The sequence below is a fragment of the Copadichromis virginalis genome, linkage group LG4, assembly GCF_057382275.1.
Source record: "Copadichromis virginalis isolate Kocher_CV1m ecotype Utaka linkage group LG4, C_Virginalis_male_GT1.1, whole genome shotgun sequence".
NCBI classification, from domain to species: Eukaryota; Metazoa; Chordata; class Actinopteri; order Cichliformes; family Cichlidae; genus Copadichromis; species Copadichromis virginalis.
The window spans coordinates 36,931,470-36,958,694 of record NC_140621.1 but is presented as its reverse complement, the minus strand read 5'-3'; the positions used below and the strand labels follow the sequence as shown (position 1 = coordinate 36,958,694).

General features: G+C 42.2%; 1 protein-coding gene across 1 annotated transcript in view; it reads left to right on the top strand.

Moving 5' to 3' along the window:
* The first annotated feature begins 10,359 nt into the window (after window positions 1-10,359).
* The window catches only part of scn4ab (sodium channel, voltage-gated, type IV, alpha, b), a 42,283-nt gene continuing 25,417 nt past the window's right edge, over window positions 10,360-27,225 (top strand). Inside the window, exons 1-3 of the mRNA XM_085455300.1 lie at window positions 10,360-10,457; window positions 26,804-26,982; window positions 27,066-27,203. Of these exons, the coding sequence (XP_085311426.1) occupies window positions 26,851-26,982; window positions 27,066-27,203 (270 nt within the window). The 5' untranslated portion in view covers window positions 10,360-10,457; window positions 26,804-26,850. The remainder of the gene's footprint in view (window positions 10,458-26,803; window positions 26,983-27,065; window positions 27,204-27,225) is intronic.

Sequence of the window (27,225 nt, the reverse complement as noted above, 5' to 3'; positions counted from 1 at the left end):
CTAACCCCTAACCCTAACCCTACCCCCTAACCCTAACCCTAACCCTAACCCCCTAACCCCCCCTAACCCCCCCCCCTAACCCTAACCCTAACCCTAACCCTAACCCCCTAACCCTACCCTAACCCTAAAGAAAAACAGAAAGAATAAAGAACAAAAGAAAGAATAAAGCACAAACAGAAATACAAAGAGAAAGATAAAGAAAAACAGAAAGAACAAAGAACAGAAAAAGTTTGAAAAAGGGAGAGCTAAAGCAGAAAAAACTGAGAGTAAAGAAAAAACTAAGAAACAGAAAAAGTTAAGAAAAACAGTAAGGAAAAAGAAAAGTATAAAAGGCCAAGAGTGGCAAAACAGAACACAAAAGCGGGTGGGCCAGCCTGAGGAAGGCTCAAGAGAAGCCGAAACGTCGCGAATGGCCCACCACAGTGCACTACACCCGCTTAGGGTAATTTTTTGATCAGGGGGCACCAATACCAGTCCCATGGATGGACCGTGCACCTAGGTTCCGGCATAGCCGGGCCTATTCTTTCCCCACACCCTAACCAGCCTGTGCCTCCTGGGATTGGTGGTGCCCCTGCCCATTGCCTCTCTCCCTCATTGTGGGGAGCCCCCCACCCACTACCCTGTCCTTACCCTAACCCCATTGCCCCCCTCCCCCCTCCCCTTCTAGCCCTAACCCTAAGGGACACTTAAAAGCCTAAATAAAGAGAACAAAAGACAAGAAAGTCAGAGGAAAAAAACAGTACACAAGGAAAGGATTTACAGGAAGGGGGTGCCACAACAGAAAAATACAGAACACAGGACGGGATGTCTAAAAGGAAGGGGGTGCCATTTAAAGAAGTAAGAATAAAGAAAAGAACATCAGAAAAATAAAGAGAAAGAATAAAGAGCATGAAAAAGAATAAAGAACAAGAGAAAAACTAAAGAACAACAGAAATACAAAGAGAAAGATAAAGAAAAACAGAAAGAATAAAGAACAAAAGAAAGAATAAAGCACAAACAGAAATACAAAGAGAAAGATAAAGAAAAACAGAAAGAATAAAGAACAAAAGAAAGAATAAAGCACAAACAGAAATACAAAGAGAAAGATAAAGAAAAACAGAAAGAACAAAGAACAGAAAAAGTTTGAAAAAGGGAGAGCTAAAGCAGAAAAAACTGAGAGTAAAGAAAAAACTAAGAAACAGAAAAAGTTAAGAAAAACAGTAAGGAAAAAGAAAAGTATAAAAGGCCAAGAGTGGCAAAACAGAACACAAAAGCGGGTGGGCCAGCCTGAGGAAGGCTCAAGAGAAGCCGAAACGTCGCGAATGGCCCACCACAGTGCACTACACCCGCTTAGGGTAATTTTTTGATCAGGGGGCACCAATACCAGTCCCATGGATGGACCGTGCACCTAGGTTCCGGCATAGCCGGGCCTATTCTTTCCCCACACCCTAACCAGCCTGTGCCTCCTGGGATTGGTGGTGCCCCTGCCCATTGCCTCTCTCCCTCATTGTGGGGAGCCCCCCACCCACTACCCTGTCCTTACCCTAACCCCATTGCCCCCCTCCCCCCTCCCCTTCTAGCCCTAACCCTAAGGGACACTTAAAAGCCTAAATAAAGAGAACAAAAGACAAGAAAGTCAGAGGAAAAAAACAGTACACAAGGAAAGGATTTACAGGAAGGGGGTGCCACAACAGAAAAATACAGAACACAGGACGGGATGTCTAAAAGGAAGGGGGTGCCATTTAAAGAAGTAAGAATAAAGAAAAGAACATCAGAAAAATAAAGAGAAAGAATAAAGAGCATGAAAAAGAATAAAGAACAAGAGAAAAACTAAAGAACAACAGAAATACAAAGAGAAAGATAAAGAAAAACAGAAAGAATAAAGAACAAAAGAAAGAATAAAGCACAAACAGAAATACAAAGAGAAAGATAAAGAAAAACAGAAAGAATAAAGAACAAAAGAAAGAATAAAGCACAAACAGAAATACAAAGAGAAAGATAAAGAAAAACAGAAAGAACAAAGAACAGAAAAAGTTTGAAAAAGGGAGAGCTAAAGCAGAAAAAACTGAGAGTAAAGAAAAAACTAAGAAACAGAAAAAGTTAAGAAAAACAGTAAGGAAAAAGAAAAGTATAAAAGGCCAAGAGTGGCAAAACAGAACACAAAAGCGGGTGGGCCAGCCTGAGGAAGGCTCAAGAGAAGCCGAAACGTCGCGAATGGCCCACCACAGTGCACTACACCCGCTTAGGGTAATTTTTTGATCAGGGGGCACCAATACCAGTCCCATGGATGGACCGTGCACCTAGGTTCCGGCATAGCCGGGCCTATTCTTTCCCCACACCCTAACCAGCCTGTGCCTCCTGGGATTGGTGGTGCCCCTGCCCATTGCCTCTCTCCCTCATTGTGGGGAGCCCCCCACCCACTACCCTGTCCTTACCCTAACCCCATTGCCCCCCTCCCCCCTCCCCTTCTAGCCCTAACCCTAAGGGACACTTAAAAGCCTAAATAAAGAGAACAAAAGACAAGAAAGTCAGAGGAAAAAAACAGTACACAAGGAAAGGATTTACAGGAAGGGGGTGCCACAACAGAAAAATACAGAACACAGGACGGGATGTCTAAAAGGAAGGGGGTGCCATTTAAAGAAGTAAGAATAAAGAAAAGAACATCAGAAAAATAAAGAGAAAGAATAAAGAGCATGAAAAAGAATAAAGAACAAGAGAAAAACTAAAGAACAACAGAAATACAAAGAGAAAGATAAAGAAAAACAGAAAGAATAAAGAACAAAAGAAAGAATAAAGCACAAACAGAAATACAAAGAGAAAGATAAAGAAAAACAGAAAGAATAAAGAACAAAAGAAAGAATAAAGCACAAACAGAAATACAAAGAGAAAGATAAAGAAAAACAGAAAGAACAAAGAACAGAAAAAGTTTGAAAAAGGGAGAGCTAAAGCAGAAAAAACTGAGAGTAAAGAAAAAACTAAGAAACAGAAAAAGTTAAGAAAAACAGTAAGGAAAAAGAAAAGTATAAAAGGCCAAGAGTGGCAAAACAGAACACAAAAGCGGGTGGGCCAGCCTGAGGAAGGCTCAAGAGAAGCCGAAACGTCGCGAATGGCCCACCACAGTGCACTACACCCGCTTAGGGTAATTTTTTGATCAGGGGGCACCAATACCAGTCCCATGGATGGACCGTGCACCTAGGTTCCGGCATAGCCGGGCCTATTCTTTCCCCACACCCTAACCAGCCTGTGCCTCCTGGGATTGGTGGTGCCCCTGCCCATTGCCTCTCTCCCTCATTGTGGGGAGCCCCCCACCCACTACCCTGTCCTTACCCTAACCCCATTGCCCCCCTCCCCCCTCCCCTTCTAGCCCTAACCCTAAGGGACACTTAAAAGCCTAAATAAAGAGAACAAAAGACAAGAAAGTCAGAGGAAAAAAACAGTACACAAGGAAAGGATTTACAGGAAGGGGGTGCCACAACAGAAAAATACAGAACACAGGACGGGATGTCTAAAAGGAAGGGGGTGCCATTTAAAGAAGTAAGAATAAAGAAAAGAACATCAGAAAAATAAAGAGAAAGAATAAAGAGCATGAAAAAGAATAAAGAACAAGAGAAAAACTAAAGAACAACAGAAATACAAAGAGAAAGATAAAGAAAAACAGAAAGAATAAAGAACAAAAGAAAGAATAAAGCACAAACAGAAATACAAAGAGAAAGATAAAGAAAAACAGAAAGAATAAAGAACAAAAGAAAGAATAAAGCACAAACAGAAATACAAAGAGAAAGATAAAGAAAAACAGAAAGAACAAAGAACAGAAAAAGTTTGAAAAAGGGAGAGCTAAAGCAGAAAAAACTGAGAGTAAAGAAAAAACTAAGAAACAGAAAAAGTTAAGAAAAACAGTAAGGAAAAAGAAAAGTATAAAAGGCCAAGAGTGGCAAAACAGAACACAAAAGCGGGTGGGCCAGCCTGAGGAAGGCTCAAGAGAAGCCGAAACGTCGCGAATGGCCCACCACAGTGCACTACACCCGCTTAGGGTAATTTTTTGATCAGGGGGCACCAATACCAGTCCCATGGATGGACCGTGCACCTAGGTTCCGGCATAGCCGGGCCTATTCTTTCCCCACACCCTAACCAGCCTGTGCCTCCTGGGATTGGTGGTGCCCCTGCCCATTGCCTCTCTCCCTCATTGTGGGGAGCCCCCCACCCACTACCCTGTCCTTACCCTAACCCCATTGCCCCCCTCCCCCCTCCCCTTCTAGCCCTAACCCTAAGGGACACTTAAAAGCCTAAATAAAGAGAACAAAAGACAAGAAAGTCAGAGGAAAAAAACAGTACACAAGGAAAGGATTTACAGGAAGGGGGTGCCACAACAGAAAAATACAGAACACAGGACGGGATGTCTAAAAGGAAGGGGGTGCCATTTAAAGAAGTAAGAATAAAGAAAAGAACATCAGAAAAATAAAGAGAAAGAATAAAGAGCATGAAAAAGAATAAAGAACAAGAGAAAAACTAAAGAACAACAGAAATACAAAGAGAAAGATAAAGAAAAACAGAAAGAATAAAGAACAAAAGAAAGAATAAAGCACAAACAGAAATACAAAGAGAAAGATAAAGAAAAACAGAAAGAATAAAGAACAAAAGAAAGAATAAAGCACAAACAGAAATACAAAGAGAAAGATAAAGAAAAACAGAAAGAACAAAGAACAGAAAAAGTTTGAAAAAGGGAGAGCTAAAGCAGAAAAAACTGAGAGTAAAGAAAAAACTAAGAAACAGAAAAAGTTAAGAAAAACAGTAAGGAAAAAGAAAAGTATAAAAGGCCAAGAGTGGCAAAACAGAACACAAAAGCGGGTGGGCCAGCCTGAGGAAGGCTCAAGAGAAGCCGAAACGTCGCGAATGGCCCACCACAGTGCACTACACCCGCTTAGGGTAATTTTTTGATCAGGGGGCACCAATACCAGTCCCATGGATGGACCGTGCACCTAGGTTCCGGCATAGCCGGGCCTATTCTTTCCCCACACCCTAACCAGCCTGTGCCTCCTGGGATTGGTGGTGCCCCTGCCCATTGCCTCTCTCCCTCATTGTGGGGAGCCCCCCACCCACTACCCTGTCCTTACCCTAACCCCATTGCCCCCCTCCCCCCTCCCCTTCTAGCCCTAACCCTAAGGGACACTTAAAAGCCTAAATAAAGAGAACAAAAGACAAGAAAGTCAGAGGAAAAAAACAGTACACAAGGAAAGGATTTACAGGAAGGGGGTGCCACAACAGAAAAATACAGAACACAGGACGGGATGTCTAAAAGGAAGGGGGTGCCATTTAAAGAAGTAAGAATAAAGAAAAGAACATCAGAAAAATAAAGAGAAAGAATAAAGAGCATGAAAAAGAATAAAGAACAAGAGAAAAACTAAAGAACAACAGAAATACAAAGAGAAAGATAAAGAAAAACAGAAAGAATAAAGAACAAAAGAAAGAATAAAGCACAAACAGAAATACAAAGAGAAAGATAAAGAAAAACAGAAAGAATAAAGAACAAAAGAAAGAATAAAGCACAAACAGAAATACAAAGAGAAAGATAAAGAAAAACAGAAAGAACAAAGAACAGAAAAAGTTTGAAAAAGGGAGAGCTAAAGCAGAAAAAACTGAGAGTAAAGAAAAAACTAAGAAACAGAAAAAGTTAAGAAAAACAGTAAGGAAAAAGAAAAGTATAAAAGGCCAAGAGTGGCAAAACAGAACACAAAAGCGGGTGGGCCAGCCTGAGGAAGGCTCAAGAGAAGCCGAAACGTCGCGAATGGCCCACCACAGTGCACTACACCCGCTTAGGGTAATTTTTTGATCAGGGGGCACCAATACCAGTCCCATGGATGGACCGTGCACCTAGGTTCCGGCATAGCCGGGCCTATTCTTTCCCCACACCCTAACCAGCCTGTGCCTCCTGGGATTGGTGGTGCCCCTGCCCATTGCCTCTCTCCCTCATTGTGGGGAGCCCCCCACCCACTACCCTGTCCTTACCCTAACCCCATTGCCCCCCTCCCCCCTCCCCTTCTAGCCCTAACCCTAAGGGACACTTAAAAGCCTAAATAAAGAGAACAAAAGACAAGAAAGTCAGAGGAAAAAAACAGTACACAAGGAAAGGATTTACAGGAAGGGGGTGCCACAACAGAAAAATACAGAACACAGGACGGGATGTCTAAAAGGAAGGGGGTGCCATTTAAAGAAGTAAGAATAAAGAAAAGAACATCAGAAAAATAAAGAGAAAGAATAAAGAGCATGAAAAAGAATAAAGAACAAGAGAAAAACTAAAGAACAACAGAAATACAAAGAGAAAGATAAAGAAAAACAGAAAGAATAAAGAACAAAAGAAAGAATAAAGCACAAACAGAAATACAAAGAGAAAGATAAAGAAAAACAGAAAGAATAAAGAACAAAAGAAAGAATAAAGCACAAACAGAAATACAAAGAGAAAGATAAAGAAAAACAGAAAGAACAAAGAACAGAAAAAGTTTGAAAAAGGGAGAGCTAAAGCAGAAAAAACTGAGAGTAAAGAAAAAACTAAGAAACAGAAAAAGTTAAGAAAAACAGTAAGGAAAAAGAAAAGTATAAAAGGCCAAGAGTGGCAAAACAGAACACAAAAGCGGGTGGGCCAGCCTGAGGAAGGCTCAAGAGAAGCCGAAACGTCGCGAATGGCCCACCACAGTGCACTACACCCGCTTAGGGTAATTTTTTGATCAGGGGGCACCAATACCAGTCCCATGGATGGACCGTGCACCTAGGTTCCGGCATAGCCGGGCCTATTCTTTCCCCCCACCCCCTAACCCCTAACCCCTAACCCTAACCCCTAACCCTGACCCTAACCTCAGTGACCCCTATAATAATTTGACCTCCTGCCCTAAACCTAACCACCTGCCACTCTGATTGGACACGAGAGTTGGTCATCCCCCACCCCTTGAGTGGACCCTAAACCTAACCTCCACACCCCTCCTCCCCCCACCTCTCTAACTGCATCTATTACATTCCATTTGGAACTCCACTGGGGGGGTCCTGGACGCCTGAGATGGGAGCAGGTATGGTCTGTGCATTGGAGCGCGGCCCCCTTCGGGGACCGTGCTCCCAACTTTGATTTCCCCTAACCCTTGTACACTGTATATATTACTTGTGACATTTCACTGTACTGGATGGACTGCTTGTATGCAAACGCCTCATGATCTGGACTTTGTTGTGTGAGAAAATCTCTCCACAATGTTGATCTGTACAACACTATTATGCCTGAATGCAATCTACCCTCTGTGTTTTAAAGACTTATTGCAGCCATGTTTCACACCTGTATTCATAGGTAAAAGTTTTTTTCAATATGACATTTGAACGGTCTGTCTTCCCGAGGTCCGTGAACGCAGCACCTGCGGGGACCGTGCTCCCAACTTTGATTTCCCCTAACCCTAAAGGAAGGGGGTGCCATAAACACAAATACAGTGAACGAAGGACGGGATGTCAAAAAAGACAGGGGGTGCCATAAAAAGATAAAGAGAAACAAAGAGATGAATAAAGAAAGACAAATAGAAAAAGACAAGAAGTCACGTACAAGAAAGCAGAAAAACAAATAGAGAAAAATTAAGAAAAAACAAAGAGAACAACGTAATGATATGAAAGAGAACAAACAGAGAAAAAGAAGTGAAAAGCTGTAAGAAGCAAAAGAATGTTTTACAAAACCTAAGAAACAATTTTTCAACTAAAAACACAAGTGGGAGGAGCTAACAAAGGTATAAAAGGCCAAGGGAGGCAAACAGAAAACAGAAAGACAAAGACAAGACACACTGGGTCGGCCTGAAGAAGGCAAAAACATGCCAAAACGTCGCGAACGGCCCAGTTGATGCTAAAAGTGCACTAAAACCCTAGATAAGGGCAATTTTTTGAACCAGGGCAGGGACACCACCACCCGGCCCCATCGATGGCCCGTGCACCTCAGGCTACCAGCTTGCTGGTGGCCTGATTCTTTTCTCTCACCTTTAACTCATTGGTGTGTGTTATCTGGCTTCATGGATAGATAGAGCTGGGTGTCATCAGCATAGCAGTGAAAATGTATGCTATGCCTTCTAATGATGCTGCCTAGGGGAAGCATGTATAATGTAAACAGAATTGGCCCTAGCACTGAACCCTGTGGAACTCCATAATTAACCTCAGTGTGTGAAGAGGACTCTCCATTTACATGAACAAACTGGAGTCTATTGGATACATATGATACAAACCACTGCAGCACAGTACCTGTAATACCTACAGCATGCTCTAATCGCTCTAATAGGACATTATGGTCGACAGTATCGAACGCTGCACTGAGGTCTAGCAGGACAAGCACAGAGATGAGTCCACTGTCAGAGGCCATAAGAAGATCATTTGTAACCTTCACTAAAGTTGTTTCTGTGCTGTGATGAGCTCTGAAACCTGACTGAAACTCTTGAAATAAGCCATTCCTCTGCAACAACGTTTTAAATGGCTATATCATATATGGTTAATCTAAAAATCATAGTTTTCCACAAATAAATCATGAAGTGGATAAAGATGTTAGGGTACCTGGGCTGTTGACCCAGCGTTTTCAGTTGTGTACCTTTATTTGTGTGCTCATCTTAGTTTATTACTGTGAAGGTTTTCATTTCTGTTTTGCATTTCTATTTTCCCCAGTTCTTCTTGGTGAACTTTTTTGTAGTTCTTAAATTTTGGTTTCCATACTCCTTCTATTCTGTGTCCAGTCAGTGTCTGTGTCTGCCCTGGTCCCACGTCTCTGTTCCCTCTGTTGCTGCCTGCTTGTCTGTGTCTGTAAGTTCAGTCTGTGGTTCTTGTTTCACTTTGAAAGTCCGTGTCTCAAGTTCAATGTGCTTCCCCTGTATCGTTAGCCCCGATTTGTCCCAGCTGTGTTTCCCTCCTGACTCTCATTCCCTGATTGCTCCCTCTGTGTATTTAAGCCCTGTGTTTTCTTTGGTCTGTGTCATGATCTCCATCGTTCATGCTGTGTGGCCTGCCCCAAATTGTTGTTTTCAGTTTAGTTTTTGTATTCTCAGTTTTGCCAGTTCTCTGTTTGCCTTCTAGCAATAAATCTGAGTTTCAGTTTACTTTCTGCCTCCAAGAGTCTGCACATTGGGCCCTCCTTACCACCACTTCTGCCTGCACACAGCCTTCACATGACAAAAAAAAATACATTTCATGTTAGATGATATGTTAAAAAGATGACTGGAAATTTAAAAAAAAAATTTTAATTTGACATAAAACAATTTATTTTGAAAAACTAAAAATAAGAAAATAAAAACTTGGATGCCATGGAGAATGGCTGGACAGTGGTATGGCTGAAGGCGCCAATGCAACCGTCAATTTATTTGCCAAATTTGAATTGATTATCAACATGACCCCAATCTACACCTCTAAATGCTTTGTTTCAAAAGTTTGGAGTTATAGTGTTAACAGACAGAATGACACGCAAACATAAAACCTCCTGATCTTACAACTGTTCCGAGAGAACACTTTTCCCGTCAGTTAACAGGTTTGGTTTTAAGAATATATCCTATATGGATGACTGGTTTCCCACTAAAGTACCTGATATTCTAACTGGATGGGACAAATGCTTAGTCTTGCAAGTGGAAACTAAAGTTGGAGTGTGTTATTAAGTGGAAAACATTCAGTTCAATTCAGTTTTATTTATATACCACCATAATACAACAAGTGTTGCCTAAAGGTGCCTTATACTGTCTGGTAAAGACATTACGATAATACAGAGAAAATCCCCCAAATCTCATGACCCCGTAAGATTACAGTGGGAAGGAAAAACAGGAAGAACCTGAGACAGAACCAGGCTCAGGGAGGGGGCAGACATGTTTGTGCAGTACAGATGATCTGATCTCCTGAGATATTCTGCTCAAGCCAAGGTCTGATGGGAAAATCCTCCAGCCTGCCTGTGGAGGGAAAGTATGCTGCAGGACTTTCAATTCCTCTCATGGCTGCATAAAAGCTTTTTATGACTGTTGTGACAAAAACTTACGTTGAATCTAGCTTAGCCTTGGTGAGATTCTGCTTTCAAGAGACATTTTAGATTCAAGCTCCTCAGTTGTCATGTCTCACATAGGAATGCATGTCATATATCATGCATCTTTAAAAACAAATATATTTTTGACCAATTAATCTGTTGATCTTACTAAATGTCTCTTTTATTATTTTAAATGAGGGGTTGATAATTTTATGTTGTCAGAAAGGATTTCATAAAGTTCTGATGGGAACTGCTGAACGTGTGTGTGTGTGTGTGTGTGTGTGTGTGTGTGTGTGTGACAGAGTGAGAGAGAGAGTGTGTGAGAGTGTGCTGACACACTACCTGACCTCTCAAGTTTCAGCCAGAGACGTAAAGTAAAGCGAGGCCAGAAGACCTGAGACGGAGAGAGACATACGGACAGGCAGCATGGTGCTGTGACTGATGTTTACTGGATTTATTGTGGAAGAAACAGCAGAAGCAGGTGAGTCTGAACTTTATGTTTTTGGACATGAAGTGAAACCTAAGATTTTATAGACTCAAGACATTGGTTTGTTGTTGACCTTTTCATTTGTTTATGGAGCAGTTTTTTGTGATAATTAAAGACACGTTTTCATCTGTTAGTCTGAAAACTTTAAAATTTACAAAAAATGTCTAAAATTACAATTTTCACCAAAGATTCAAAGTGCTTTGGATTCTGATTTAAATGTAAGAGCAGGATTTCATGCTTTAGTTTTCACTTTGAAACAACCGATCCTCGTTATTGTCCTGCTTCTCAGTACACTGTGTGTGTGTGTGTGTGTGTGTGTGTGTGTGTGTGTGTGTGTGTGTGTGTGTGTGTGTGTGTTACACCTGTTGCGTTGCTGTTAACCTGATACCCTCTGTCATCATATCTGCACATCATCAGACACTTTTTAGCTTAAATGAAAAAAATATCAAAGTAAATCAAAAGTAGACTCACTTTAACCAAACTGCTCTTCTTTTATGCAAAGATTCAATTCAATTTTATTTTATTTATATAGCGCCAAATCACAACATAAGTCGCCTCAAGGCGCTTTAAAAACCAAAAACACAGAATCATTTAATCTTTCCAGGCAGGTTTGGACTTTTGAATTTCCCCTATAGTGACCAGTCTCTCTACTTGAAACTTGTGTGAAAGCCTCACAGGAATGTTCAGTTGAGTGGCCTGTGCTTGCAGGTTTGGCATGTTTGCTAACTGAGTGTCTGTAAGCTCGAATTATGAGGATGAACTCTGATTGTTTCACTTCATGCTTTTGCTGCTAGAAATATAAAAAGGCAAAATAAATTTGTCTTGTTGCCATGGTTTTATGACGTGTCAAGAAACATGCTTCAGGGAATGATAGCGTAAGATGATAATAGCTCACAGTTTAAACAAGCAGGAGTATCTGAAGTGGCTGACGCAGAGACAGTGGAGTCAGATTTTTTTTTTTTTTTTTTTTTTGGCCTTCTTATTTACTGCCCAATGTGTAAGTCGGAGAAACCAGAGTGCTCCTTCTTTAACATCTTTCTGGCAGATGATGACGTTGATCTCGTGTATGCAGCACACTGCAGCAGCACCTTGTGATTATGGAGGTTAGCATTACTATGCTACATTATCCACCCTAAATGCGACTCAGACGTTAATAGTTGTAAAGAGGGTTGGGTTTTATAAGACGAAGCACTGACTGGGTTTAGAGTTTAAGGTAAGCCAGCAGACATTATTTATAGGCCAGCTGACTGTAGTGAAGAAGCTGATCAGGGATCAGATATTAACAACTGCTGGGACCAACAACTGCTGCTTTCCAATATAGCCCTGTGTGGCTGCAGCAAAGCTGAGCACTAACAGAGGAGGGTCACACCAAAAGGTTAAGAGTCTGCCACAGGAAATGGCATTGAGCTGGTCACATTAGCACTATTAGAGTCAGATCAGGATGCTATGTTTGCTATAAGATGAAGTGGCAGCTTCTGACCAGGAAACATTTCGTTTAAATTGATGATCACATATCCGGTTGCTAAAACGAGCTTTTCTTGAGAACCGACAGGTGCAATAGTTTAATCACGTGTGCTAGCAGCTTCTAGCCTCACAGGCCTGTACTCCATACATAAGTTATGCTGCTGCCCGGGTTGGGTAGGTTAGGTCTGCAGGTATAGGTGTGAATGCGGGAGTGAATGCGAGCGCGAATGGTTGTCTGTCTCTGTGTGCAACAGACTGGCGACCTGTCCAGGGTGTGCCCCGCCTCTCGCCCTATGACAGCTGGGATAGGCTCCAGCGCCCCCCGTTACCCTGAAAAGGATAAGTGGAAGTGAATGGATGGATGGATGGTCTGCTACTGTGACATTCTTTAGCAATAAATGCCCCAGGCTTTGTAAATAAGAATGCAACAATTTATTCAAGTGTTCAGGTCCCCAGGAAAACCCATGACATCCTAAAGCAGAGGCTGTCAGAGTCCAGAGCATTCTCATTCCCAACACATAACCCTGTCAGATGTGTTTTCCAAAGCTCTTCATAATCAATATGTCAAAGACATTTACATGTACAGATTCATTCCATCTGGCTCTCCTCTGTGTGGTTAGTCCTTTGTCTTTCCTGTTGTTGGCTCATCTGCTTACCTCCCTTATGTTTCCCAGGTTCCAGGTTTCGCGGTTCAGGTTTTTGTATTGTAGTTGTGCAGTGTTCTGTTAAAGCCTTCTCCGTCTCTGTCTCCATCTGCATTTGGGACCACAATCTCTCATCTCCGTCTGCCTCAGCAGATGTGACAGTAGCACTTTCAGCTTTGTTCATCATGTTTCATGTCTTGATCTTGCGTTGAATGACTTTGACAAGGTGCTGTTAGTTTTTGGTTCTTTGTTGTATTCATTTAGAAGTACTAGAATGTCTTTTTCTCCTCCAGTGGGTTGTCAGTTATTATTTATTTATTTATTAACCTTTATTTAACCAGGAAGATCCCATTGAGATTAAAAACCTCATTTTCAAGGGAGACCTGGCCAAGATAGGCAGCAGCAGATGTCTCACAGTTACAGAAATGACTCAAACACAGGCAGCAACAACACACATGCAACAATAAGTGAAAGAATACAAATAAAAAATAAAATAAAATTCTATAAAATTCAAACAAAAATAAAAAAGTCAGTTAAAATGACAATCAATCTAATTGAAACAGTTACATGTTATGGACTTGGCCTCAAGGATTCGTAAGTAACTATTAACAGTAGTTTCGTAACAAACAATGTTGCATGACTCACTTCAGCTTTTTGCTACCTTTTTTGTTGATCAAGTAAAGGGTGAAAGGATCTCCTCAGTAACTGTGTGAGGAGTAACATCACCAGGGTCAATTGAAAATCTGATCTAAAGATTAACCCTACATATTAATGACATTTATATGAAATAAGGACTACAACCAGAGATTGGGAAGATAAAGCTTCCATGCCTGATGGGTACAAATTTAACCTATGTCAGCCTCTGCACCTTTACATGCTTGGCCTCTTCACACATGGAGAGTTCAGTTGCTCACAGATACGACAGTAACCACATCACTTGAACTTGCCTAAGTAGATGTCAGGCAAGTTCAGTTACAGTCAGGATTAGCTACATGAACTTAACTTTGGTTAATGCTGTTATTTCCATAGAGAGTACAATTTGTCTTCTTGTCAGTCTTTCATATCTTGTACATGTTTAACCTGATAAATATGTCACGGTGTGTTACACAGGTTTCACCACCAGGCAGTGCCAATGAGCAGAAAAATGTAGACAAATAAACTTTATCTAATGCTGATGCTAAATGTTAGCATAAGGAGAACTAGTTCCAGAAAGAGTGTTTCATTTACAGAAAAAAAACTCTACAAGTGAAACTGGTGCCAAGTTCACCTGTGTGTTTCACAGTAGTACTAACTTTAGTAAACTGTAAATTTACCTTTATCCAACCTCAAATAAAGTAGCATTAGTCACCTCTGGTAAGCATGAATCGTCCAACAAGTTAATGTTAGCTATTTAAATAACTGATAATTCCATCGTATCATACTTTAAGGCAGTGGTTCCCAAACGTTTTTTGCTGGGCCCCCCTTAGTTTTACAAGAAAAATGTTGCTCCCCCCCCCTCCCCCCACCACAAACACATCCTCCAACCACACACACCCATATTTTGTTACTCCATTGCGGTTTATTTAACACCTGAAACATTTAGTAAACAATTAAGCAAATACAAGTAAACTGCAATAAATTACAGGTAGTAATAAAATACACTACTAATTCTTTTACGCTACGTCCACACCTACACCTAAACGACTTCTGCCGTTTTGACGAGCCATCAGGCAGCCTTCACACCTCCAACGGCCCCAACAATAGAGACACTTTGGACACTAATTCCCCCACCTCTCCCCCCTCCATAGAGCCATCACCACCTTCAAACCGTTCACCTACAACACCCCCCTCCTCACCCCACACAAAAGAGGATTTCACACCACCTCCTCCCACCACAACTCTTCATATTCATGAAGCAGATGTGAGGAAGCAGTTTAAGAGTCTGAATGCTCGAAAAGCTCCCGGCCCAGACGGTGTGTCTCCTGCCACCCTCAGACACTGTGCAAACGAGCTGGCCCCAGTGTTTTCTGGCATTTTCAACTCCTCACTGCAGGCATGTCATGTGCCTTCCTGCTTCAAGTCCTCCACCATAATCCCTGTCCCCAAGAAACCTAGGATCACTGGACTAAATTACTACAGACCCGTGGCTCTGACATCTGTGGTCATGAAGTCTTTTGAGCGCCTAGTTCTCTCCCATCTCAGGACCCTCACGGCCCCCCTCCTGGACCCCCTGCAGTTTGCATATAGAGCCAACAGGTCTGTAGACGACGCCATCAACATGGCCCTACACTTCATCCTGCAGCATCTGGACTCCCCAGGAACCTACGCCAGGATCCTGTTTGTGGACTTCAGCTCTGCCTTCAACACCATCCTTCCAGACCATCTCCGAGGCAAGCTTTCCCAGATGAATGTGCCTGATCCCATCTGCCGGTGGATCACTGACTTCCTGACGGACAGGAAGCAGCATGTGAGGCTGGGAAAGAATGTCTCGGACTCCCGGACCATCAGCACCGGCTCCCCTCAGGGCTGTGTTCTTTCTCCTCTGCTCTTCTCCCTGTACACCAACTGCTGCACCTCCACCCACCAGTCTGTCAAGCTAATCAAGTTTGCAGATGACACCACCGTTATTGGACTCATCTCGGACGGGGACGAGTCTGCCTACAGGAGGGAGGTTGAACGTCTGGTGTCCTGGTGCAGCCACAACAACCTGGTGCTGAATGCCCAGAAGACAGTGGAGATTATTGTGGACTTCAGGAAGCACACAGCCCCACTCCCCTCCATCATCCTGACTGACACCCCCATCACCTCTGTGGACTCATTCCGCTTCCTGGGTACCACCATCACCCAGGACCTGAAGTGGGAGCCCACCATCACCTCCGTCATCAAGAAAGCCCAGCAGAGGATGTACTTCCTGAGGCAGCTGAAGAAATTCAACCTGCCAACACGGACGATGATGCAGTTCTACACTGCAATCATCGAGTCCATCCTCACCTCCTCCATCACCGTGTGGTACGCTGGAGCCACTATCAGGGACAAACAGAGACTGCAGCGTGTTGTGCGCTCTGCTGAGAAGGTGATTGGCTGCAGACTCCCATCTCTGCAGGACCTGTACACCTCCAGGACATTGCGGCGTGCAGCTCGGATCTCAGCTGACCCTTCTCACCCTGGACACAGTCTGTTTGACCTGCTCCCCTCAGGCAGGAGGCTCCGGTCCATTCGCACCAGAACCTCTCGCCATAAGAACAGTTTCTTCCCCTCTGCTGTTGGACACATGAACAATAACCATATGACTGTTCCCACCACTAACACATGACCCTACGCTGTGTTCACTGCATCATTCCATGTTTGGCACTGATCACCACCTGCACTCATGTATATATCTTTCAACGTAGCACTCTTAATTCTTATTCTCATGTATATATCTCATGTATATCTCATGCACATATCTTCCCACGTAGCACTTTTAATTCTTATCCCTACTTTTATTTTTTTCCATGTCTATTTAAGTGCTATTTATGACACTATGTTTGCACTGAAGCACCGCAGCAATTTCCTAATGTTGTAAACCTGCTCAACATTTGGCAATAAACCCCATTCTGATTCTGATTCTGATTCTACACGGGTAAACCACACGTAAACTGCGCTTCGAATCACCGAAAACAGGTTTTTTTTAAACTCCTTTTTTGCGTTTACGTGTGGACGAGGAATACAGAGTTCGTCACGCAACGTCAAAGGTATGTGCCTTTTTTTCACGTCACGCTGTGCACCACGTTATTGTTTACATGTTTACAGGGGCGATCGTGGCTCAAGAGTTGGGAGTTCGCCTTGTAATCGGACGGTTGCCGGTTCGAGCCCCGTTGTATCCTTGCGCAAGACACTTCACCCGTTGCCTACTGGTGGTGGTCAGAGGGCCCGGTGGCGCCAGTGTCCGGCAGCCTCGCCTCTGTCAGTGCGCCCCAGGGTGGCTGTGGCTACAATGTAGCTTGCCATCACCAGTGTGTGAATGTGTGTGTGAATGGGTGGATGACTGGATATGTAAAGCTCTTTGGGGTCCTTAGGGACTAGTAAAGCGCTATATAAAATACAGGCCATTTACCATGAGATGAATTGCAGAATGGCAGATAGAGACAAAATACTGTTAATCTGACAATCTGCAGGTTTTACACGCTTACATATACATTTAGAAAGGCAGAGGTGTCACGGTGTGATTATTTTAGTTGTAGTTGTTTTTTTTCCTGTGTAATAATATTCAACACTGCTATCAATGTGCCTCTTTGTGCAAAATGGGTTCAAAAACATAAACAGCTGTGGGACTCTGTTTGTCCGTGATTTGAAGAGCCCAGCGCGTGTTCCCGACGCAAGGAAAACCAATTCTGCAGGGAGACCTACCTTGGCATTTGTGCAGGTGAAGCCAAAGGGCAGACATGCTTCACCATATTTTCTAGTCTTTGGCTTAGAATGAAGTTGGTTTGGAAACATATTCAGCGATGCTTCATTTCCTGTATTGTGTTTGTGTGGGAGCCCCAGGACTCTAGAATGCAACCAATTTGGTCACAAATGCGACCAAACTTTTCAGTGGTGCGACTAAAAAAAAATTTGGTCGCACCGGTGCAACCAACTGTTCGGGTAACAAAAAAATAAATAAATAAATCTCTGCAACTCTCCGTGTGGTCAACAACAGACACACATTATGCCCCTATCATGGACTAAACCAATCAGAGATAGTCAGGGGCGGGACCTCTCTGATTGGCCATGGTCCAGTTGAAAGTGCAGGTGGAAGAGGGAGGTAAGTAGCTTGAATAAAGCGATACCGATTCATTAAATCCTGAATTGAATTTTAAATATAACTGTGTTTTGCCAGAAACGCCAGATTCTCAGATTAAAGCTCAAAAAACTATTTCAACAACCACCAAACAGCAAATGAGAGCAGGTACACGGATTCCACACAAAGGCGCAAATACAGAGCGGACCCGACACATAAGAATCAGCTTTGTCTTTCTCAGCTTTCTCACCCGACGGCCCGCAGACAGACACGCTGTCGGAGCTTAGCGATTCTGATGCGTCGGGTCTGCTCTGTATTTACGTCTTTTTGCGCTGATTCTGAGCTGCAGGTTTTGTCTCTCCAACCAAAATTCACCGAGCCAGCAGCAAAAGAAGCAGCAAACTACGCTTCATATTTGATAAATGTCGTCATGAATTCCCTCTGAGTTTTGCTGTTTTGCTTCCACCACGATAAAAATCACACTTCATGCACAGCTCTCTCTCTCTCTCTCTCTCTCTCTCCCCCTGTACTTCAAAAACAGTTTCCCGTCTCAAATCTCTGTTTTTTGCATTATTCATTCGCTTATTACCCATCAGTGTACCGTTGTTTACAGCGCTGTCGGCCGCTGTCTTTTTCTTTTTCCTTTTTTCACTTAAATGACCTCGGACAAGAAAGCCTAATTTCTGCTGTTCAGTACTGAAGAAATTCTAACTTTTTAAATTTTTTTGTTTTATTCTCAGTTACTTTGACACAAAGGCATCTGCAGTGATGTTCACAATTCTGATGAAGTCTCACATGTATCAGTACTGATGAATGATCAGAATTATAATATTTCTGACTGTCTGAGGCTAAATTGAATCGAATCAGGATGTTGAGAACCGGAATCGAATGGATTATAGAAATCAGTGATGATACCCAGCCCTAGTGAGCAGCCTAGGCCTGACAGAAGTAGATGTAGCTGTGGGTAACAAGAAAAGATGAAAAGAACTACAGGGAGTGCAGAATTATTAGGCAAGTTGTATTTTTGAGGAATAATTTTATTATTGAACAACAAACATGTTCTCAATGAACCCAAAAAACTCATTAATATCAAAGCTGAATGTTTTTGGAAGTCGTTTTTAGTTTGTTTTTAGTTTTAGCTATTTTAGGGGGATATCTGTGTGTGCAGGTGACTATTACTGTGCATAATTATTAGGCAACTTAACAAAAAACAAATATATACCCATTTCAATTATTTATTTTTACCAGTGACACCAATATAACATCTCCACATTCACAAATATACATTTCTGACATTCAAAAACAAAACAAAAACAAATCAGCGACCAATATAGCTACCTTTCTTTGCAAGGACATTCAAAAGCCTGCCATCCATGGATTCTGTCAGTGTTTTGATCTGTTCACCATCAACATTGCGTGCAACAGCAACCACAGCCTCCCAGACACTGTTCAGAGAGGTGTACTGTTTTCCCTCCTTGTAAATCTCACATTTGATGATGGACCACAATGGGGTTCAGATCAGGTGAACAAGGAGGCCATGTCATTAGTTTTTCTTCTTTTATACCCTTTCTTGCCAGCCACGCTGTGGAGTACTTGGACGCGTGTGATGGAGCATTGTCCTGCATGAAAATCATGTTTTTCTTGAAGGATGCAGACTTCTTCCTGTACCACTGCTTGAGGAAGGTGTCTTCCAGAAACTGGCAGTAGGACTGGGAGTTGAGCTTGACTCCATCCTCAACCCGAAAAGGCCCCACAAGCTCATCTTTGATGATACCAGCCCAAACCAGTACTCCACCTCCACCTTGCTGGCGTCTGAGTGGGACTGGAGCTCTCTGCCCTTTACCAATCCAGCCACGGGCCCATCCATCTGGCCCATCAAGACTCACTCTCATTTCATCAGTCCATAAAACCTTAGAAAAACCAGTCTTGAGATATTTCTTGGCCCAGTCTTGACGTTTCAGCTTGTGTGTCTTGTTCAGTGGTGGTCGTCTTTCAGCCTTTCTTACCTTGGCCATGTCTCGGAGTATTGCACACCTTGTGCTTTTGGGTACTCCAGTGATGTTGCAGCTCTGGTGGCAAGTGGCATCTTGGCAGCTGCACGCTTGACTTTTCTCAGTTCATGGGCAGTTATTTTGCGCCTTGGTTTTTCCACACGCTTCTTGCGACCCTGTTGACTATTTTGAATGAAACTGTCACGGCTCGGGTCAGCGGCCGTGTGAAGGGTGGAAAGGAGGACTCAAATGCAGCACTTATTCAGACGTGAGGGTGATTTATTAACAATACCAAACATAAAGTGGAGATGGCAAACAGAACTAAGGATGAACTAAACTGGGAGAAACTAAGCCAAGGAGTGGCAAACCTGAACATCGAAGTGAGAAACAGCAGGGAGAGCACGCAGGGAATTTCACAGGGTGTGAACACAGACGACGCGACGAGGAGCAGAGGAAAACACACACTATAAGTACACAGAGAGACACTGGGAAATCACACACAGGTGGGGGAAACAGCTGGACCTGATTAACCTGACGAGACAGGGGAACACTAACACCAGGGACCAATAGAGGGAGCACAAACCCAGAACCCAGTATCTAAAATCCCAAACACAAACCATCCCAAAACAGCCACAAATAATAATGAAAGTAATAACAATAAAGAACATAAACACAAAGTCACTGAGTCATGGCCACAGGACCATGACAGAAACGCTTGATTGTTCGATGATCACGCTTCAGAAGCTTTGCAATTTTGAGACTGCTGCATCCCTCTGCAAGATATCTCACTATTTTTGACTTTTCTGAGCCTGTCAAGTCCTTCTTTTGACCCATTTTGCCAAAGGAAAGGAAGTTGCCTAATAATTATGCACTCCTGATATAGGGTGTTGATGTCATTAGACCACACCCCTTCTCATTACAGAGATGCACATCACCTAATATGCTTAATTGGTAGTAGGCTTTCGAGCCTATACAGCTTGGAGTGAGACAACATGCATGAAGAGGATGATGTGGACAAAATACTCATTTGCCTAATAATTCTGCACTCCCTGTATTGATAACTTTTTTGTTATGTTAAGGCCTGATCTGTCTGAAATTCATAGCCAGTGCTCTGACACAGTGCCATCAATCTGTGAATGCTGAAAAAGCACAGTGTATCCAGAAAACACATTATATGCTGCAATAAATACACTGCCCAAGTGTCCCTCTACCACTGCCTTTCAGCAGCGGACAGCAGCAAAAAGGTCGTCAGAGGAGGCCGAGATGATGATTAAGTTTGACATTTTCTACAATATTGACAAAGCACTTTAAGCACAAGACTGTTAATCATTCAGAAGTGAATGTTGTCTGTATGGACTGCAATTTCCCCCCCAAAAAACTGCACATGTAAAACTGCGGTGTTAAGTGATGCGGTTGAAAAATTGGAGTGCGCCTAACTTTTGTGCCGGTGCACCTATTTTTTTAAAGTTAGGCGCACCGGTGCCCCCATGGCAAAAAGTTAGTCTAGAGCCCTGGGGAGCCCCGTCACAAACCTGTCCATTATGCTAGCAGTGTCCAAGCGTTTATTTATTTATTTTCCTTTTCATACAGTGCCCCTCCTGCAATGGCTCTGCGCCCCCTGTAGGGGGTTGGCCCCACACTTTGGGAAGCTCTACTTTAAGGGTTAACAGAATTCACCGAAAACAGGATTCCAAAATCCTGCAGCTTAACCTGCAAACTGCCCCACATGGTGCCACAAGCACGACCTTAAGATGACAACTAAAAAGTTATTTGTTGTCATTTTCAACAGATAATCACTGAATACATTCAGGCCCACTAATCATGGCGTCTTCTTCACAAGCTGAATACATAAAAGACAACTGAGTGTTTCTGAGTGAATGACACAGACTAAACCACAACGAAAATGGGGCTAACGTTACACTAACCAGGAGATGGCAGCCTTTTAATGGGCAAAGTCTTTAAACCATCAGTGTGATAGAGTGGGAAAATTGGCTAACATCATATCAAATGTATCAGTTAAAGCCACCAATAGTAACATTAAGTGATACAATCTTAGTTTCAGAAACGTCTTCTAGAGTTAAACTTATTTTGTTTAGTGTGAATCCTGATCAAGGTCTCTCTTATCTGTCGCCTAGGATCAGGAGACGCTGGTCTTAGAAGCAAAAAATATCAAGAAATAATAAAACTGAAATAAACAAATTTTTTCAGACATCTATTAAATAACACGTTGTTTTAAATTGTGTTAAATTGCGGGGACACCTTGTGTACCGGCATTATTAAAAATTGCATGCCAGGTTAACTAATGAATGACACAACACTTTACAGTTAAATAGATACATGGATAAAATTAAGGAAAACAACGATTTCATGGTTTCTCATCTGTCAGTGGCTTTGCTCGGTAAATATCATGAGGTAATTTTCCTGTAATAAACTTATTTTTGCACATTTCTTCTAACATATCTTTGAGATTTTCTTCAGTTTCCTAATCTCACAGAGCCTGATTGTCAGAGGTTGTGTGCGGAGGCGAGGAAGAGATGACCCACACGCAGGACTCTTGGTGCAGAATGAGGTTTATTGAACATGGAGACAAAAGATGATAGGACGGCTGGCTGAACTTAACGGACTGGTAGACTAACTGGCTGGATGACTGAACTGAACACGCGACAGGAACAACATCAATGACATGACCGTGAACGAGTAGAAACAGAGGGCTTAAATACACAGACTGATGAGGATGATAATGAGAGACCGGTGAGTACACAGCTGAACATAATCTGGCTAATGACACAAGACGAGCTGACACAGGAAAAGCAGGAAGTGAGCACATGGAAGTGGAAAAATAAACTGAACATGAACAAAACTGAAAACACTGGGTCACCGACCCAGGAACCCTGACACTGATATGTTCACACTGAATAGTTTAGTGCAGGACACAGCAGGTTGTATTTAGAGGCAGGAAATGAGGATACATACAATCCTCCATAAGTGGAACAAAACTGATAAGAACCTCTGTTAATCCCAACTCTTAAAATCTTCCTGCTTTGTCTTCCAGAGCCTGAGCTCCGGGAGAAAATACAGAGGCATCCTGTTTTGTTTTCCTTATTTGAGTATTTTGCCATTCATTTTTACCTGCCTCTTTGTTGTGTTAATTTATAACCTGTGTAACAGTTGGTGAAATGTTAGTATTTGACCACATTTTGACCAGCTCTTGTAATGATAATGTAATTAACGCATTTTATTTTGTATGTTTTATTTTTATGTTGAGCATAAACATTTTCCTTTTTTTTTTTGCATACCGGATTGGTGTACAGTTAATTTGATACATGGAAAATAACCGGTTAATTTTGTAAGTATAAGGTAAGAGCAGAGGTTACTTCCTGTTTTGGGAAGTAAGGTCAGAGAAGCTGCTCATGGTGACGGTCTAGCCGTGTGAATGTTAAAGAAGAAATAAGTCCTAAGTTCCAATTACACCGGTTTGTCTACTTGCAGGCCAAAGTGGTATGTTTGTTTATATTTTGTGAATTTTATATTGCAATATGTTTTAATGCTGAAATATAGTTTTCTTGTACATTTGTATTCACCAGTTCTACGGTGTACCTGTGTATGTTAAGAGAAGCACAGTAAACATCAGTAAGGAAGAACTCTCGTGTCTCTCGTGTATGTGTACAAGCCGGCATAACCTGTTTTTATTTAATGTAGTTTTCAGAGTTGAAGAGAAGCATAACTGAATGAAACACCCACACATGCACACATGCGTGATGGCAGAAGGTTGGAGGATTTATAGTTACAAGTTTCTTGGCATCTGATTTGCAATGTGATCCTCGCAGAATCCGTACAGACAGAAGCACGTGTGTGTGTGTGTGTGTGTGTGTGTATCTCCATGTTTGCGTGTGTGTGTGTGTGTATCTGCATGTTTGTGTGTGTGTGTGCTGGTGTCTGTCAGCTGCTCGACTCTGCAGCTTGGTTCTTGTCCGCAGAGATTTCAGAGAGAAATTGTAGAATCTGAACTTGCTGTCAGTGAACTTGGGAACGTCTCAATCAGAGAAACTCACACAGCAAAATTTGACACTGACAATATTCAGACAAGACAAATTTGTCTGCAACAAACCACAAACCAGCTGGGGTGACGTTAAACAGTTCAAAAACAGCCATCAGCACTTCTGAATTGATTTAAGTAGATGACTGCAGAGCTTTGCTGTTCAGATCTTCAGGAGGTTCCAGCCATCCAATCATGACACACAGAAAGACAAAACATTACTAATAATATAAAAACTTCAAACAGCTGTGGTAAACAGTGAGCGACGGTTCTGCACAAAGCAAACCACGTCACGGAGGTAAGCGTCAGAAACTCTAACGGGAAAGTCAACGTTAGTGTGCAATGTCAGACATAGGCTAGCTCTGTACTCATGCATCACACAGTCTTCTAACTCTGTGCAATAGAAAAACAGTGAGTGAGACACTGAAATGATTCCATTCCAACAGAAGGCAGCTCGCTCACATATCGGAGCTCCCATCTGTCTCTCACATGAAGATTGTTCAGGTAGCTCCAAGTCTCAGGACACGACTGCAGTCTTTGTTTCTGTCATGTGGTCACTTTCTGTCCTCCATGTTTTGGATCAGTAGAAAGAGTGAGGTGAGCACCAACAGAAGGTGATCTGAAGACGAGCTCAGTATGGAAACCCTCTGTGTGTGTGTGTATTTGTTATTATTGCTGCAAATTGTGGTAAATTCAGACTGAATGACAGGCCCTACATTAGTCACATGACAGTCAGCTGTTTCATATTGGTGCTCTGTGGTCACACGCTGTGCTGTTTAAAGTCGATATAGTTTAAATATTGCTCACCGATTTACAAAGACTTAAAGACACACACACACCTTAGACTGTTCTTTGGGGAACAGGTTGTTATGATGTTCAAGTTGGTATGATGTTTAAGTTCCCAAATAACTGAATAAATGTTTCTTTAAAATGAAATGTGGAACAGCACCCCCTGCCTGTAGGAGGCGTCTGCAGCTGTAGTCTGTCATTCACTTCCTGCTCAAAGACCAACAGAGCCAAGAGGGAGACAGGAAATACCAAACGTTACTGAGCACATCCAACAGCATTCTGCAGGCTATGGTTACACACACACACACACACACACACGCAGAGTTATCTGTGTTGTTGTTCCAGCAGGGTGTGATGATGTTGTGTCACACCGATAGAGAAAAGTCCTTCTGCTTTTAATGCATCTGTGGGTGTGTGCCCTCTGATAGTGTTAGTGTGAGCTGATTTATGTATTTTGTTCTCGGAGTCACTCAGACTTTCCTTTCCTTCCTTAAAGGTGTAAAAAAAAAGTTTTTCAGATAAACGGGATTCGATTGTGGACAAAGGAAAGCCTTTAAGAAGCTCAGTCAGCTTGATAAAATCTCCTTTTTCCTTTTCTGCAGCTGAATGTTTTCCAGGGAAGTTTATGAAATATTCTGGATTCACAGGCTGAAGATTTGTGCTGGAAAACTGCTTGTTGTCGATGTGAACACAAAATCAGAATGTCATCTGCATATAAACAGACTTTTTTGATCCGTGTTAGACGTCACGAATCAGGTCCTCATACTGCTGTGAATTCCGGCCTTATGCATTAACAGTGAGGTTTCACTGCCACCATTAGGACCAGAACACGATCAAACCATGTGGGGACTTAAGAACTTCTCTGGATGTCAGGTTTAATGAAGACCTCTTAGTTAGGCAGGCATTCAAATGACATAATCTTTTATTGATGGAAAACCAACATGCCAAAAAAACAGACACACTGGCAGCTAGGAAACCGACTTGAACTCTGGAAAATTACAAAATAGGAGGTACGATAAGCAGGAAACAAGATGATGTGACAATGGACTAAGGCAAACTGAGGGAATAAATACAAGAGCTGATGAGGGCCAAGGAGAGACACCTGGGAATACACACAGCTAAATCTAACAACGGGACAGGAGCTAAAGAATAACAAAGTCTGGACAGACGTCAGATTTAATCTATCATGAATTATGTTTATTACTATTAGTCATAATGGGTTTTTTACTTAAAATGGTCACTGTGAATGTAAAGTGATGTAAAGTGGTCTCTGATGCCATCTTGTGGTGAATCAAAACATTACTGTCTGTCAGTCTGTGTGTGGCGCCGGCTATCACCAGAACAAGAGGCTGAATGACATGTCACTGATGGACACACAAACATTCACACAAACACACAAACACATGCACACATTGACAAACAAAGACATATAAATGCACACACACACACTTTCAGGTTAAATCAGAGGACGCAGCTACAGCAGCTCTCACTGTAAGCCTGGTTTTGTGCCATCATCAGATTTTCTGTGGTTACATTTGACCTATTGTGCTTTAATGTGTTTGTATGTTCATGAATGTGCATGTGTGTGTGTGTGTTTTGTGTTTCCACAGCAGTGGCACTTTTAATGAGAGTTAATGTTTTGAGCTGAATGTTAACGAAGCTTTAAATGTGTTTGTTCTGATTGATGTTAGTGAAAGTTATTACATTTATTTTAAATCTGTTATTCTTACATGTGATGAAACAACATTTTAACACAGGTGTTACTTAGTGTTTGAGGTAATAATGAATTCTTTGGACTGATTCAAAGTGTGTGTGAGCGTCTCTATTAAGCTTCCTGTAGCCTAATATTTGTGGGAACCAGCAGAGTCACTGAGCTGACAGACGAGCTGGGAGACATGCAGTTTCTCTGCTGAGTCTACTGTAAAATGTAGTCAATCATCAGTGTGATCAATAGTGATGATTATATTCACTGAAAGAAGTTTTTATAACATGCTACATGTCGGAGTCACGGTGGATGAGTTTATATCCAGCTAAAATACAAAACAATGTAGGGGTTCAATGAGAGGTGAAGAGGGTATGAAAGAAAATCATGTAGAGACACTGAAAGGATGTGTGTGTGTGTGTGTGTGTGTGTGTGTGTGTGTGTGTGTGTGTGTGTGTGTGTGTGTTGGAATGAGCCAGGTCATCGTACTCACTGTAATTTTACACCCAAGGGTTAAATTGATGACTCTCAACAGCTGCTGGTGCCATAGTAACGCAAGGGTGGGGTCAACACCAGCAACACTGAAAACATGAAAGCTCAAGTGAAGTATAGTGAGATACTGCATTCTGATTTAATGTTGTAGTTTTGATTTAGCTTTACTTATAACTACCACATGACGGCAGGAAGCTCCGGCCCAAGGTAAAGACTCTAAAATATGAGAGAAAGTGTTGAGCTGTGAACAACATTTAAACGCTCCAGGCAGGAAGGTAGAACGTATTTTTAATAGTCACGTCATTTCAGATTACCAGTGAACTTTCTGATTGATTCTCGTAATTATTCACACTTTATTTACGGTCACATTTTTCTTGTGGTTCTTGTTTGACTTAGTTCGCTTTTAGTTAGTTTCACCGTGACATCATGGTGCTCCTTTCTAATGAAGGGCTTAAATCCCCTGCATTTTCTTTCCCTACAGGTGACAGGTGAACTAGGGAAGTTCAGGAGATTCTGCATGATGCCAACATGGCACCTCTTTTGCCCCCTATTGGTTCAGAGATTTTTAAACGATTCACACCAGCATCACTGGAGGAAATCCAACGGCGCCATGAAGCTGAAGAAAAGGAATGTCAGATAAGAAAGGAGAACAACATTGAGGTATATAATATACTGACTGATCAGCTAAGGATAAGTAATCAGGACTCTGAAAACATATAATCCATACTCTGGCTGTGCCACAGATTGCAGAGGAAGATCTTCCTAAACCAGCCAGTGACCTGGAGGCCGGAAAACCTCTTCCCCTTATATATGGAGACCCACCTCCTGAGTTTCTCAACACCCCACTGGAAGAGTTGGATCCTTTCTACCAGTCGAAGAAGGTGCTTTTGTTTAAAGAAATAT